At 35.4% G+C, this 16,833-nt stretch overlaps 1 protein-coding gene across 5 annotated transcripts in view; it reads left to right on the top strand.

The window, feature by feature from the left end:
* Positions 1-16,833, top strand: part of CFAP54 (cilia and flagella associated protein 54) — a 140,205-nt gene that overhangs the window by 90,933 nt on the left and 32,439 nt on the right. For all 5 annotated transcript variants that reach the window (XR_015728925.1, XM_087873968.1, XM_087873970.1 and 2 more), the window contains 8 exons: positions 1,206-1,328; positions 1,709-1,762; positions 4,230-4,446; positions 5,350-5,450; positions 7,929-8,098; positions 14,785-14,872; positions 15,176-15,326; positions 16,109-16,266. Coding sequence is in view for 4 of the 5 variants with exons in the window: in XM_087873968.1 (XP_087730094.1) it covers positions 1,206-1,328; positions 1,709-1,762; positions 4,230-4,446; positions 5,350-5,450; positions 7,929-8,098; positions 14,785-14,872; positions 15,176-15,326; positions 16,109-16,266 (1,062 nt within the window). In the remaining variant the exon portion in view is untranslated. The remainder of the gene's footprint in view (positions 1-1,205; positions 1,329-1,708; positions 1,763-4,229; positions 4,447-5,349; positions 5,451-7,928; positions 8,099-14,784; positions 14,873-15,175; positions 15,327-16,108; positions 16,267-16,833) is intronic.

Genomic DNA, 16,833 nt, shown 5'->3' with positions numbered 1-16,833 from the left:
ACCCCGGACCACCCCAATGATGCCCTTGAAGTGATGTCCCGGTGCCTGGAGGCTGTACGGATCTGGATGGGGAGGAACAGACTCAGGCTCAACCCATCCAAGACCGAGTGGCTGTGGTTTCCAACATCCCAATATAGTCAGTTGGTGCCATCACTGACTATTGGGGACAAGTCATTGCCCCCCACGGAGAGGGTTCGCAATTTAGGCGTCCTCTTGGACTCACGGCTGTCTTTAGAAGAGCACTTGACGGCTGTGGCCGGGAGGTCTTTTTATCAGGTTCGCCTGATTCGCCAGTTGCGTCCCTTTCTGAATCGGGACTCGTTAAATACGGTCACTCATGCCCTCGTCACTTCACGCCTGGAGTACTGTAATGCTCTCTACATGGGGCTCCCCTTGAGGAGCACTCGGAGGCTCCAGCTGGTCCAGAATGCGGCCGCGCGGGTAGTTATGGGAGCAGCATGGTGCTCCCATGTGGCTCCCCTCCTGCGTGAGCTGCACTGGCTCCCGGTGGTTTTCCGTGTGCGCTTCAAGGTCTTGGTTATCACCTTTAGAGCGCTCCATGGCTTAGGACCGGAGTACTTACGAGACCGCCTTCTGCCACCAATAGCCTCTCACCGCCCAGTACGCTCCCATAGAGAGGGGCTTCTCAGGGTGCCGTCAGCCAAACACTGTCGACTGGCGGCCCCCAGGGGGAGAGCCTTTTCTGTGAGGGCACCCACCATCTGGAACGAGCTCCCCCCAGAGATACAGAAGATCCTGGATCTGCGCACTTTCCGCCGTGCCCTCAAAACATTCCTGTTTCAGCAGGCCGGCCTGGCCTAACTTTCCCTTTATATTTCTCTTGATTTTGTTTTAAACTGGGATGTCTTGAATTATCTAGGACCAGAGTGTTTAGTATATTTTAATTGGTTTTTTAATGTTTGTATTACATGTATTTTTATCTTTCGCTGTTCACCGCCCTGAGTCCCTCGGGAATAGGGTGGTATATAAATTAATTAATTAAATAAATAAATAAATAAATAAATAAATAAATAATAAATAATAAATAGTTTTAAGACCAATTCCACAGCTAAGAAAATTAATTGTAGAGTATTATTGGCTTTCTATGCCCAGGAAAGTTTCTATAATTTAAGAAATAGCATCCAGTGTCACAAACATATATATACAGTACATGAATGTTAATTAGTTATTATTTTTATTCTTAGATAAAAGTACTTACAGATTTGGGATTTTTCTCTGATGCCTTTCATGAACTCTGTATTATTAATCGTGGTGATAAAATTCCTTGGAAATTGCCTTCTGTATACAAACGTACTTCAAAAGTTTGGGTAAAGACATTTATTTTCTTTCCTTAGCCTAAAATCCAGAAAATAGACTCCCTTGCATTTAATTGCTGGGATAGTTTGCCTCTGAAGGGTTTAGAGCACTTGGCTTATTTTTTATCTTTTTCATTTTTAATGAAATAAAAGATTGTTTTCTTCTTTTTCTGAGATCAAAAGCAACCTACTATCTACCATACAAATAATCATTTGAAAATTTAAAGCCCCCCACATAGCAAAAAGAAACAATATAGGTATAGAAGGGTATATTTATTTATTTCATGAATTTGAACTGAATTTAAAGCTATTTTTGTCAGTGTTTTTACTTCAATTTTCCATTTTTCTTACTGTATAATTATATAGTAATTATATTATATTATTATTCTTAGGTCTGTCCAACTTTTGATTCATCACACACCCTCTTGACAAGTGGAAATGTACAGGTAAGAAAGTGTTATAGGTTCAGTGTGAGAAGAGACAGAAAAAAGAAAAGCCGAGACAATAGTCAGACAGATATATTTCAGCCCATGAAAGGAATGGGAGGTAGAAAGAGTCTTAGAAGGACTCTTCCTAGTTCTTGGGAAAGTAAAGGCAAAGGAAGGAAGAAGTGCTTTCAGACTTGCAGGTTTTTGTTACTCTAACCTTACAATAAAGGTAATGTTAGTACTCATGGTTTTGATTTCTTGTCTGAACTATTTTGAAAAGCTGACATGCCTAATTTACACGTTCTAAGAGGAGACTCTTAGTCTGAGTATGTGATATAAATACTAACCAGTTTGGAAGTAGATTTCCTCAAAATATAAGGTCAGCTGTAATTTACATCTAAACATCTAAATCTACTTCTTCCCCCATAGAATCTAGTCCTTCTCACAACTGAAGACCTTCCTCAAAACAGAAATGATATTTTCTGTAGTGCTGCAGATTGATATCAGTAAGAAAGAGCTTAATACTGAGAGTGACATTGTCCTTGCCTTGTCCAGATAGGCTTATTGTTTCTGCAGAGAACTCATACTAATTCTGTCATATGTGTTTCTTTACATGCTACCAGCAACTTGTAACTCAAAATCTCTATGTAAATTGTAAAATAAGAAACGTTGCATTATTGCAGATGTATTTGAGATAACCCATGCATTATTTTACATGAATAATCTGCTATTTCACAAGAGATATCTCACATGTTACTGCTTTGTGCTATAATGCAATTTGTTGCAGTTAAATATGTTCAGTATAATTTCAGTTGAGAAATTTTAACTCTTTTTTAACAACTGCCTGTATATAATTAAAATATCTAGAAATTTAATACATCATAAATTGTATCTACTGTTGATAGGCATATGTAAAATTGTTAAATAGTAATTTGGAACTATTTGAACAACCACACATAAAATGTATTTATAAATCTTTTGTATAATCCAAGTGAGAAGTATAAATTGGACTCCCACAAGGCTACATGTGCCTAGGGCTATTACAATTTGTATAAATTACCTAGACTATGGAATGGTTTACTCGTCAAATTGCAGATCATATCAGCTAGGAAAATGGAGTAATACTGAAGAGACAAAAGTTACAATTCAAAATTACCTTGTCAGACTTGAATCCAACAGGAAAATGTCCAACTGTGTTAGATCTCGCATCTGGGTAAGAGAAATCAAGTGCATTGCTATAGGATAGGGTAGCTTGGTGGCAATGAGTGTTAGAAAGATTTAGGATTATTCCGATATGAAGTTGGAACAGGCTGGAAAAGAGCTTTCAAATCATTAATTCCCTTCTTCATTCTATCTCACTCACTCACTCATCATATTTGTATTGCCACTCATCTCATAAGGCAAGATTTTAGGCAGCGTAAAATAAAAAACAAGCCATAAAGTAAGTAATATTAAAAACATTTTACAATTTTTGTTAAAAAATCATCAGTATTTACTATTAACGAATAGTTGAGAGCATTTGATGTTAAAGACAATGCAGCAACCTCACTAGTCCTTCATACCTTTAAGATTCCCAAGCCTATTGACATAATCATATTTTGAGACAGTTTTGGAAGAATGACAGGGGTGGTGCCAGTCTTAGTTTGGGCAGCTGCTGTGCCAGAAAAGATTCCCAGGTCTCCCCAGATGTAGCTCCTTTGCAGATGACCTCTGCGATGTATTTCTTCTGCCGGGCCTGATGGAACAAGTAGATGTATTTAGGCAGAGACAGTTACTCAACTTGGCTCCCTGGTGTAAAGAGCTTTAAAAGTTAAAACCAGCATCCTAATTTAGACCCAGAAGTAAACTGACAACAAATGCAGCTCATGGAGCAGAGGTTTAACAGACATGCTAGACTTGAGCATATTAGCTTTCATAACAGAAGATTTAATAATGGCCATAAATATCTTTTAAAAAAGAAGATGGACTGTTCTTCGTTGAAACTGAAAGCAGGACAAAGATCAATATACTGAAATTTGAAAAGAAGGAATATTTAGACAGAATTTCTTGGCAATAAAAGCTTTTAAAAGCTTCATTTTAACAATGAAATCTCATTGTTAGAGGTTTTAAAATGGGCTGCAAGGCCACCTAGCAGATGTGCTTAGTGAATTCCTTCACTAAAAAGGATTGGGGCAGATGGCCTATAAGATTCCTTGCAATTCATAATCTTAACATTATTTTAAGTTGGTACTGATACAAATGGTTACATTTGTGATTCTTCAGCCTAAATGAGTTTAGTTGAGTTCATATAAGGTCATGTTTTAAATGGAGGAAGTAGATATGTAAGGAACATGGAAATTGCACTAAATGTTTCATTCCATATGTCTTTGCTAGATTTTAATTTGGCCTCAAAGAAAGGTATTTTCTTTTATTTAAAAATAAATATTATTTGCATATTTTTTAAAAGAAAATTATTTGTCTTAAAATATTTTTTTTAATTTACAAGGTATTGGAAGAAGTATTTAACAAGCCTATACATTCAACATGGACTGTAGCATGTGAACCAAAAATCATGGATAATTTTATGTTAGCTAAAATGCATTTTATTATTAGTATATCTGCAACATTATATTGTGTTCCTGAAAAAGTAATGAGGACAGCATATTGTACTGACTCTGACACATTAAAAAAGTCAGGAAGAATTTCTGATGCACTCATGAAAGGTATTGATAAGTAAACTAAAAGTTTTATTTTAACTGTATGGTATATGAAGCTTAAAATATTTTGAAAAAGGTTATGCTTGCTTAACATGTCCCAAAAAGTGCTTCCCCACCCCAAATACCAACTGGACCATCTTGTTTTTTTTTTTTTTTTAAGATGTTTCACTTTTCATCTAAGAAGCTTTTCAGTTCTAACTAATTGGTGGGGAATAGAAAGGATTTATACTCTTTGCAGTCAGCCAGTCATTAACATCTGAGGGCCCTTGAGACCTCCTGGGGGTTAATCTGTGTCCTCAGGGTCATCTGAATCAGAGTGCAAATGAGTCTTGGGACTGCTGAAAGGGCTGCAAACAGGAGCTTGTAAACAGGAGCTAAGTAATGTCCTATTTCTCCCCCTCTATTGAGAGAGGGGCTGTTCAATTTTGGAGAAATAAAACAACCACTACATGAATGCATGGCACAACACAGGAGAACCAATGCATCAGGACAGGATTAAACCATTCTTCTGCACTTGAAAGAAAAGGGCCACTCCAGGGTCACATTCTGGATAGGGAGGACCACTGGTTTGAAAAAAGAGTTAGGGAAACTATCTATGCTAAAATTGATAATTGTCTCTCAACAGAGGAGTAGGGATAGGATACCCCTACTTAGCTCCTGTTTACAGTGCAAGAGGATTCCATCCTCACCTTCCCTGACCTGCATCCCATCTCTTACATACCCTCACCCATGGTGCCTCTCACACACTCCCTTGCATCCTTACACATGTGTTGAATCCTTGACATTATACATTAACACTCAAGAATAGTAAATATACTTGAATGTATTAGAGAAATTTTCGCTATTTTAAGAGTTACATGGTTTTGAGTGTTTTCATTGGAATTGATCGTGTATGTTATTTTTATAAAGGTTATGTATTACCTCCAGCATTTACAAGTGGAAAACGAGAATCTGTCATGATTGTAGAACTTGAAAGGAACAGAGACACATTAAATGCTTCTATACTGAAGGTAATTATGAACATCCACAGTCAACATTAATAAAATATTTTTTGTATTTTTGGAAAGCAATTTATTTTATATAAACTAAATGATTTCCATACAAGGAAGTACACTTTTGTATTTTTGTGTTGAAGTCCAGGAATTTGAGCACAGGGTTCTATGAAGAGGATATGAGTAAGAATACAAGGAATAAGAAACAACAAAGATATTGTTGTGAAGTATGATACAAGTGCTGACCGAGGCTGAAGATTGGAATAAATGTCATCCTAGATCAGATTATTGATTCTTCAGGGAGGACAGACATTGAAATAATGGGAAATTTCAACTACCTATTCAATCAGATTATTGACTCTTCAGGGAGGACAGACATTGAAATAATGGGAGATTTCAACTACCTATTGAAAAATCAACTTGGCCAAGACTGTAAAATCCCCAAATTTCTCTCAATTGTCTTGTTGATTATTTCATTTTCCAGAAGACTGAAGGAGGATTGGCCTTCTTAGATCTGATACTAAAAGAGAGATGGCTGAAGAGTTAAAAACAGTGATAATTCTGTGAGGAAGTGACCATGTCATCTTGAGTTTCAAGCTAATTCAGATACAGAAATTGAAATATCATTATACATGTACATTAGACTTCAGAAAAAAATCCAGCAAGCTTAGAGAAATACTAGATAAGATCCCATGAGCAAAAATTATAGGGTCAAAGGGAACATAGGAAGATTGGAAATTCCTGAAAAGTACGGTGATGGAAGGAAATTTGCATGATTAAAAATAGGGACAAGAAATTTTAAAAAACTAAGGAGCTTTCAACTGAGTTAAGAATTAAAAGAGACATGTATAGAAAATGGAGGAAGAATCCCTATGGAGGTTTGTTGCATCTTGAAAATAATCAAAAGGTCTGAGTAACTACAGTTAGGCCAATCTGATGTTAATACAAGGCAAAACTTTGAATATGATTACTGAACAGTTGATTTTTAGCATTTAAAGACTATTGTACTTGGCAGGAGCCAGCAAGGTTCTATCAAGAATAAATCCTACTAAACCATCCTGGTCTTTTTATTTTTTCCAATCTAATAGAAAATTGGAGAAAAATATACAACAGCAGCTATCTGCCAGTCTGTAAGCAGAGTAATTTAAAAACTGAACAGACCTGAAACAAACAATATGGTTGAATAAGATGGCAAAAGAAAAGACAGATTTGAAAATGGGTTATTGCTGCCCAGGATCTGCAGAGATTAAAAAAACAACAACACACATTTTCCTAATGCACGGGTGTCAAATTCGCTGCCTCATGTTGCTGTCAATTGACATTTTGTGATGTTCCCATTTGCAGAGCTGGGGTGGGCATGACGCATCTGGTCGATGGACTGCCAGTTTGACACCCCTGCCCTAATGTATCCCTTTGGGAGGGATAATTAAGCAGTAATTCCAAATGTTGATGGCTTCTTCGTTCTAAGACAGCCTTGTTCCTTCTCAGTCATATGACCTAGAGCAGAACTATTCTTAAGAGGTTAGAAAGAGTTTTGGAAATATGCTCTGCATGCTTTCCCTACCTTGTTTGATAGAGTGACCATTTTAGTTTGACCATGGTAATGTGCGGAATATAATATAATTGATTTCCAAACATCATTCAACAAGGATGAGGGAAATGGGCAGTTTAAAAATATGAAACATAAATAAAAATCTATCCTTAGATTTTAATGCAGAACGTACCGAAATATGTGTGGAGTTACAGAAATGATAACCCTTGGGTCACAATGAGCCAGAATAATTGAATGTCTAAACAACATTTGAAAAATCAAAGACATGAGTATAGAATAGGGAAGCTGAGATGATAAACAAATTGATGCATAATACTTTCTGGTGGAAATGACCAATTATTCATTCTTTTTGGCAGGCAAATATCCAAGAAGATTTGACAGTGAAACCTACTTTTGTTTTATTATTCATTTTCCTAAAGTTTTACTGATACAGCACAATAAACAGATTCAATTTTCACAAAATTCTTAAAAGATAAATATTGGATCAGTTTTACTGAAAAGAATTGAAAAGTTGCGTTGAAATGTGTATCTAGCTACACATACATTGGAGGGAGGGTTTCTTTTTTCTTTTTAATTATTGTAATATATATATATATATATATATATATATATCCATCCCTGTTAGCCACTTATAGTTGCATATTCAATATGGCATAGAATCATTTGTTTTGTATGTATGTATTATTTGAAGAACTAGCTGTGAAACTAATAATATTTGTGGATATTAATAACACTGAATGCTTCAATATTCACAAATACAATGTCAACAAATATCACATTCATTAATATAAGGAATTTAAATGCAAACATTTTCAATCTATAATATTTAAACCTGCTTAATTCATCTAATTATCTTGTTCCTTAATAGTGTTTGCTCATATTTAAATAATTTTTAGTTTTTTATTTTTATTAATTGATCAGTGATATAGTTTTAATTATTTTAGGGAATTTTATTGGCAGAAGCTGAAGAAAGGATTAATTTAATTCTTGAAACCATACAAAGTAAATATGGGGCACAGATATATAAGTGTTCAGCTGTAGAACTGGAAATTGTCATTGAAGCTAAACTTCAACTTGCAGCTATTGCTCAACAGAGACTCCAAACAGCTTTCAGGTGATTTTTTTTTTAAAAAAAAACTTGATAAATCCATTTTTCTACTGGAATAAAACTAACATTTGCTGAAAGTAGTGCTTCATGGATGATTGTCTTAACTGATACTTTTTTCACTTCATTTAAAACATTGGAAAATTAGAAAAGCAGTTATTCATTGATAATTGAATTAACATTTGGTGACTGTGGCAGGAAACACATTTTCCTGAGCTGTTTGGAAGGGCAACAGCTATTCATACCTTGATTGTTGTAATAAGCAGTATGTAGGGCTATCATATGTATATATTGAATTTTAAATTCCTAACAACTTCAATCTGAATCTCTAGTGTGTTTCTTTTTCTTTTCTTTTTTATTGCAAAAGTTTTACAATTACATTTTCACCCCTTTCCCCCCCACCACCACCCACCCCAAACTTCCCAACCTCCCTAACCCTCCCTAACCCTCCCCTCCCCCCAGACTTCCCTATATTATACTCATATCTGGTAAAAAAAGATTAAAAAAAGAAAAAAAAACCCTTAATATAAAACTTGTGTAAAAACTTGAACCCCTCCCTCCCCTTTATAATTTTTCTTTTTACCCTCGTTCCATTAAAATATTTCTAATACATTATTTTCAAATAAAAGCTATTTGATACTTTCTAGTTTGATATTTGTTCTGAACATATTCTATCCACCTTTTCCATTCCCATTCATAAGTCTCTTGTGAACAATCTTTTAAGTATGCTGAAATCTTCGCCATCTCTGCAAAACTGGCCATCTTCAAAGTCCATTCCTCAATAGTGGGCAAAGCTTCATTTTTCCAATATTTACCTATCAACAATCTTGCTGCTGTTATCATATACAATATCAGTTTTGTTTCACCCGATGTAAAACCCTTAACTATACCCAATAAAAACAATTGTGGAGAGAATTGAATTTTTTTCTTCAAAACATTCTGCATGACCCACCAAATTTTTATCCAAAAAGCCTTAACTTTCCTACAGGTCCACCAAACATGATAATACGTAGCATCCAAACATTCACATCTCCAACATTTTGGCTGAACATTAGGGTACATACATGACAACTTTTTGGGATCTAAATGCCATCTATAAAACATTTTATAGAAATTTTCCCTCAGGTTCTGCGACTGTGTAAATTTAACATTCTGAACCCAAATTTTTTCCCATGTTTCCAATATCACTGGTTCTTCAAAATTTTGTGTCTGCACTTAATCATACAATCTTTAACTAATTCAGTTTCTGAATCCCTTTCTAACAAAACATTATAAAGCCTTTTGATATGCATTGGACCTTTCTCTTTTATATGTCTAACCAATTCTTCCTCATGCAACATAATACCAGTTTTTTGGTCCTCTTTCCATCTCAATTGTAATTGATTATATTGTAACCAAGTTAAATTAATCCCTTCGTCCAACAGTGTCTGCAATGTCTTCAGCTGCCATCTGCCCGCATCTGTAAAAAGAACCTCTTTGTATAACCCCCCCCGAGTGACATTATATTTGTATTCCACAAAATATGACCAAGATCCAGCGATAGCGGTATTTTATAATCCCATTTGAATCGGTGCTTCTTCCAAACTCTCATCAAGGAGTCTCTAAGTATATGACTTTTAAATACTTTATCAACTTTGTCATCATAAAATAAGTAAGCATGCCATCCAAATTCAAGATCAAAACTTTCTGCATTCAGTATTCCAGCCTTTTTCCTTCCAAACCAATCACTTGTTAAAGTTAAAGCTGCTGCATCATAATATAACTGTAGGTTTGGAAGTTTAAGACCCCCTCTTTCTGGAACATCTTGCATAATTTTCAATTTCACTCTCGGCTTTTTCTCGTTCCAGACGAATTTATTCACTCCAGTTTGCCAAACTTTCAATTGTTTATCACTTTTAAGCACCGGAATCATTTGAAACAAAAAAAGAAATCTTGGCAAAATGTTCATCTTAACTGCTGCTATTCTTCCAAGTAGAGACAGCTGCAGTTTTTTCCAAGTCTCCATGTCTTTCTGCACCTCTCGCCACAACACCTCATAATTATTTTGAAACAATTTCATGTTTGAGTCTGCAACCTGAACTCCTAGATATTTTACCTTTGGTACAATCTCAAAACCTGCCCTCCTTTCAAGCTCATGTTTACGATCTTGTGTCATGTTTTTAACTATCATTTTAGTCTTTTTTGGATTCAGTCTAAAACCTGAAACTTTACCATAGTCTTGTATAATGTCCTTCATCAGGATTATTGATTCCATTGGTTGTGATAGGGTAACAACCAGATCGTCTGCAAATGCCTTTATTCTGTAATCCTCTTGCCTCATCATTATACCTTTCAAGATATTAGAGTCCCGTATTGTATTTAGCAAGACTTCTAGTGTTAAAATAAATAAAAGTGGGGACAACGGACATCCCTGTCTTGTTCCTTTTTCAATTTTGAACTCTGTTGTCAAACTTCCATTAATAATGATCTGTGCCTTTTGCTCTTGGTAAATTGCTGAAACCGCCTGTATAAATTGATCCCCAAAATCCATCTTTTTTAAAGTCTTTAGTAGAAAATTCCAATCCACTCTATCAAAGGCCTTCTCTGCATCCAAAAAGACCAGCACTGCAGGAATCTGTTTATTCTTCTCAAGATATTCCAATAAATCTATTACTTGCCTTACATTGTCCTTCATGTGTCTGCCCTCGATAAATCCCGCTTGATCATCATGAATCACCTTTTGGATTACTGGCATCAACCTGTTGGCTAATACTTTCGCATAGATTTTATAATCTGTATTCAAAAGAGATATTGGTCTGTAGTTCTCTGGTTTTTTAGGACCGACTTGTTCTTTTGGTATCAAAGATATGTTAGCTGTTGTCCATGATGGGGGTGTTTTACCCCCTTGTTGAATATTGCAAAATAAATCTCTGAGTTGTTCCACCATTTCAGCTTGCAAAGTTTTGTAATACACTGCGGTCAAACCATCTGTGCCAGGAGCTTTGGCTGTTTTTAACTGTTTAATTGCTACTATTATCTCCTCCTCTGTTATAGGATAATTCATTCTTTCCTTTTGTTGAACAGTAATTTTTGTAACTCTTTTATCGTTTAAATATTTTTCTATAAGTCCATTCTGCACCTCCTCTTTGGCATATAGTTTGGTATAATAGTCCACAAAAGCTTCTTTAATTAATTTTTGTTGAAAAATTTCTTTCCCTCCAATATCAATACTATCAATAGTCCGTATACTTTGTTTTTTCCTCAATGTGTAAGCCAACCATCTGCCCGGTTTATTAGCGTTACAAAATGTATTGTGCTTCGCATATTGTAAGTTTGTTGCAACTTGTTCCGCCATAAGCATTTGGAATTGGTCTTTCAAAAGTTTTATAGCACCGCATATTCTTTCATCTGTTGGATTTTTAATAAGTAACTGTTCTTTATTCTTTATTTCTATTTCCAATTCAGATCTTTTCTTTTGTCGAAACAGTCTATGTTTAGAGTTCATGTGGATAAGCACCCCTCTCATATAGGCTTTACTTGCATCCCACACAATTTCTATTGGGGTACCTTTATTCAAGTTTATTTCAAAAAATTCTTTCAAGTGCTTTTTAAGTTCTGTTGTGTTTTTTTCATATCTGAACAAGTTCTCATTTAATCTCCAAGAACGTCTCTCAATCTTATCCATCTCAATTTCTATCCATACTGGGCTATGGTCAGTCAAAGTTCTTGGAAAAATCTTTGTTCTTTTTGTCTTGACAAGTAGGTCATCTGACAACAAAATGAAATCAATCCTAGAGAAGGATCTATGTCTATCTGAATAAAAAGTATAGTCCAGTTCTTTTGGATTATGTATTCTCCAAATATCTTTTAGTTCCAAATCTTCTTTCATATCAAAAAAGGTCTGAGGTAACCTAATCCTAGATTTTGCTGAACTCCTTTTGTCTAATTTAGAGTCTATTACTCCATTCCAGTCTCCCATGATTAAAATAGATCTATAGTCCCATTGTAGTATTTTAGTATGTAACATTTTATAGAAATAATCCTGTTGTTGGTTGGGAGCATAAATTCCTATCAAAAGAATTTGGCCATATGTTGTAAGTAATTCAATTGCTACAAACCTACCATCTTCATCTGTTTCTATAACTTTAGCTGTAAATTTCTTTTTTACATAGATAACCACACCATTCTTTTTTTGCAACGTTGAAGATATAAAATGTATTCCTAATTTGGAGTTTATCAAGTATTTTTGATCTTGAACTGTAATATGCGTTTCTTGTAGACAAATTATATCATTATTAAATTGTTTCAAATATGTAAATAATTTCTTCCTTTTCTGTGCTGAATTCAACCCATTCACATTCCAAGATAAACACTTAAGCATCATCTTCATCTTTCTGGAGCAAAGAGCAGAATAACCGAATATCATCCAAAATCTTCGGAGTCGCTCCCCCCATGGCTCCAGTCTCTTGTGTAGTAGTCTTAGCTCCCTTCTTGTCTTGTCTTTCCTGTTGTTGCTGTTGCTTTTGTTTAAGTAATTTAGATTGAGCTCGAGTTATACGTTGATCCTTAACTTCGATCATCCGAACCGGGTCCAAGATTGGAGAAGATTCCAGCAGAGGCTCATCCAGAAAACCTCCTTCTGCGCCTTGCACTTCCTCTGGTTCCTGCTTAGACTGTTCTTGCAATTCTCGTTGAGGTTGCTTCTCATCACTCTCCTTAATCTCCAAAACTGTAGATGTACGTGGGGATGGTGTTCTTTCCTTAAGAGTAGTAGTGTAGAAGTGCTCTGCCTTCTCCACGGTGTTCAAACGATATCTTTCTCCCTTGTATCTCAAAATTATACCAACTGGGGCGTCCCACCGAAATGGTATCTGTAGATTTTGAAATTCTTTAACAAGAAAACCGAATTCTTTTCTGGTTTTCAACATTTTAGGAGGTAATTCTTTATAAATTCCAATTCGTGAGCCCCCCACTTGCACAGAGGTGTAAAAGGATTTTTGCAGGATGTCATTTCTTATTTCTCTGTCTGTAAAATATATGACCACATCTCTGGGCAATTGTCTTTGTCTGGCCACCCAAGAATTCACTCTGTAAATTTTATCTATTTTGTGAAAAACCACATCAGGATTAACTTGTAAGATCTTGGCCAGAGCCTCAGAACAAACCTGTCTCAAATCCTGTCTATCCTCTTCTCGAATTCCTCGAAGCCGAATTGCAAACTCCATTGCCCTGAATTGTACCATCACAATTTCATTTTCAACTCTCTGCATTTTATTGTCAACATCAGCAATTTTATAATCATTGTCTTTCATCTTAACATTAACTTCTGATTTAAATTCTTCAACTTTAGAATCAACTTTAATAATAAATTCTGCCAGGCCAGACGCCACTTCTGATATTTTTTTGGTCACCTTATTTTGATTCTATTTCACCATATCTTTAACTTCATTAATTTCCTGCATAAATTCCTGGTGTGACTTTTGAAGTTTATCATCTATCTCCTGTTGAGATTTTTGAAATTTATCATCCAGAATTTTAGAAATAAATTCTTTTAAATCTCCCACATCAAAATCTTTTTTCTGAGTCTGTGTCTGTTGTTCAGGGGGAGGCTGTGTTTTATGTGTGGGAGATCCACCCCCTGTTGCCTTCGCTTCCTGCTTCTTTGAGGCCATCCTGCCACGTAAACTAGTTTTACTAAAAAAGGAAGTTCTTCTTCCTCTCCCACCTCCACAAAGACTTCTAAAAAAGTCCCCCAGATTTATTCAAATGAAAACTAAAGTAAAGCAAAGTCCAGTATTGAAAAAGGAGAAATTTCTCTCTTATTCTCTTGTTGCAAGTGAAGCAACTTTGTAGCAACTTGGTAACTTTGTAACAAAGCAAGATGACTTCACCAATCCACACTTGCTGGCTCGTTAACTCTAATGCTGAGCGCCATATTTTTTCAAGTCACTTTCACTCATTCGCATTTTTTCTTAAATTGAAAAGTCAACAAAGCGCTAATACTTGCGATTCCAAGTTTCAGGGTTCAAGTGTATATCCGCTGCTTGTTAAGGTTGGTTCCTTTCGCTTTAAATGTTTACTGCAGCCGGCTTGTTCTGCAAAAGCAGAATCGTCCCACGCCGCCCGGAGTCTCAGCAGGTTGGGAGGGAGCCGCACCTGTTTCCTCCCCAGAAACAGTTCCCTGGGGGGTTACAGGGGCTCGACCTGTGCCCTGCTATCTCTCCTCCAACAATCCTCAGGATTTTGAAGTTTTCGAGCCGCTTCTCGATCGCGAAGCGGCTCTACAGGCGGCGGGGCTGGCGGTCCTTAAAAAGGCACCATCGTCGCCGAAGGCTAGCAAACCGGATTCTCTAGTGTGTTTCTTAAACTCAGCAAATTTAAGGTGTGTGGAGTTTAAGTAAATCCATACACCTTTTAACATTGCTGAGGTTGACAAACTCTGATCTAAACAGCTGGCTTTTCAATGCAATAAGGTCTCTTGCCTTGGGCAGAGGGTTGGACTAGAAGACCTCCATGGTCTCTTCTCCTCTGTGATTCTATTAAAATCCTGTATGACTATTAACATATGACAGAGCTCCTTTGGAAGATGCTCCCATTATCTTTTTGCACAAATGAATCAAAATTAACAAGTAAATGAGTGGAAATTGGTAAATTATTACATAATCTATAGAATATTTTTCCAATACACAATATTTCATTGTGTTTTTTGGTTACAGCGCTGCACTGGTTTTTTCTACAATAAAACTTCTTCAAGATGCAGAGGTTTTCACAGATAGACCTAATTCTCAAAAAGATGCAGATAAGGTATATTTCAGTATTCACATTTTATTAAGTTAATGAGGGAGGTTAGTGCTGAGAGCATTATGGATCACAACTTTATAATTAATATTAAAATACTTTTTAAATTGTTATATTGTTATTTAATGGATTTTAGTTTAATATAGAAGTATTCCATGTGGCATAATGAAAGCTATATATTTTACACTTAACAAAACATTTTAGTAAGCATGACATATAAGAGACATTCTATATGTTAAAATGCATTAATCAGTTATAGAACAATTGAACATTAAACCTAATAATCAGTTCATTTCCCCTTTTGATCAGGGATATGATGGAAGGATTTCTACTGAGGGTTCCAATCTAATTCACAATGTAACAGCACGAGAACATTTGAATATACACATATGGCTAAAATGTCGTTTGGCATTAGTGATTGCAATTACAGCACAGGCAAGAGGCATTGAAGTAATGAAAGGTAACCAGTGGTCAATGGTATATAAAGTCAGATAAATGCATAAACAAAATTTAATTCTCAAAGCTATCTGTGTTACCTCTTCAGAAATATTTATATATTTATGCATATTTTCCCATGATTACGTCCTTGCTAGAAATACTTTTTTGTAGAAGCTGATTTTCATTGCATCTTGCTAGCACTATAAACCTCTGTGAATTATCATAATTAGACATTGAGTCCTCTTGAGCATTCAAGTAACATTGTAAATCTCTATAGGTGGTTCCTTGGTTAACAACTACTTGTTCAGCAATCATTCACACTTACAGTGGCACTAAATAAATGGTACTTATGGCTTCATCAAAGTTACAGCTATCAGTGATTTTATAGTCATATGATCGGGATTTGGGTGTTCAGAAACCAGTCCAGGTTTCTGATCTTTGCAGTGTTCTGCAATTTGTGACCTTCTGCACAAGCTTCCCACAAGCAAAATCAGTGGGAAAATTTACAAGAAGTCAGAAGTCGCAATTATGTGGAGTTCTCATTTAATGTCCCATGGTAATTCACTTAAAGTTACTGCATCACTTAGCAATGGACATTCTGATCCCAATTACCATAGTTAAGCGGGTCTACATGTGGTGTATTGAGATAATAAAAGCAATATACTTTTGTTAATATTTCTCATAAAATAATATTAAGAACTATGTTGGATGTGCTCAAATATCTTTTATATCAATTACAATAATAAAGTATTATAAAATGATACCATAATTATTTTTGATGGTATTATTTTACTTTTCTTCAAGAAAATGAATTAACAGAGTGTTCTAGTCTGATTAATGAAGTACAAATGGAAGCTGAAGCATTCAATGATGTTGAGACTCTTGCTGAAATTACCATGCAAGCCATTATACTTGGCCTTCAAGAAAGACTTCCAGTGGCTGATATTAAGCTTCATTTACAGGTATTAACACAAAAGTGAATTATCAATTATTTCCCAGTATCATTCTTATGAAACAAATGAATTTTGATGCTATTCATAATTTAATTTGCATTTTACAGTAAAATAATCTGAGATTAATTATTACTGCCTAACAGTTTCAGTATGTCATAAGGAAAATGCAGAAATAACATTTTCAGGCATTTGGTAGTCACATAATTTTTGCATGGAGTGAATACTGCATTAAGGGAGATTGAATCTTAACTGTTAGATTTGTGTAGTAGGTGGTTCCAACCATGCTGTTCACTGAATCTAACTTTGAGAAGAGTCATGTTCAAAACTCTGCACTGTTTTAAGAGGATTAGGGTTATACTCTATAGTTTAGTTTAGTTTAGTTTTATTAAATTTATATACCGTACTTCTCCTGAAGGACTCAGGGCGGTCCTATAGATACTGCAGTCAAGAATTGTGTATACTTATCTATAAAACAGGACTATTGCTTGGCAGAAGAGTAGTTATAGAAAACAGGATAAATTTAGAAAACATGTCTTTGGTAATAGAATTTGAGAGCTGAAAATGTAGATCTGTCTG

Source organism: Pantherophis guttatus, chromosome 7, assembly GCF_059756535.1.
Source record: "Pantherophis guttatus breed Tessera chromosome 7, ASM5975653v1, whole genome shotgun sequence".
Taxonomy (NCBI): domain Eukaryota; kingdom Metazoa; phylum Chordata; class Lepidosauria; order Squamata; family Colubridae; genus Pantherophis; species Pantherophis guttatus.
This window is presented reverse-complemented; position numbering and strand designations above follow the sequence as displayed.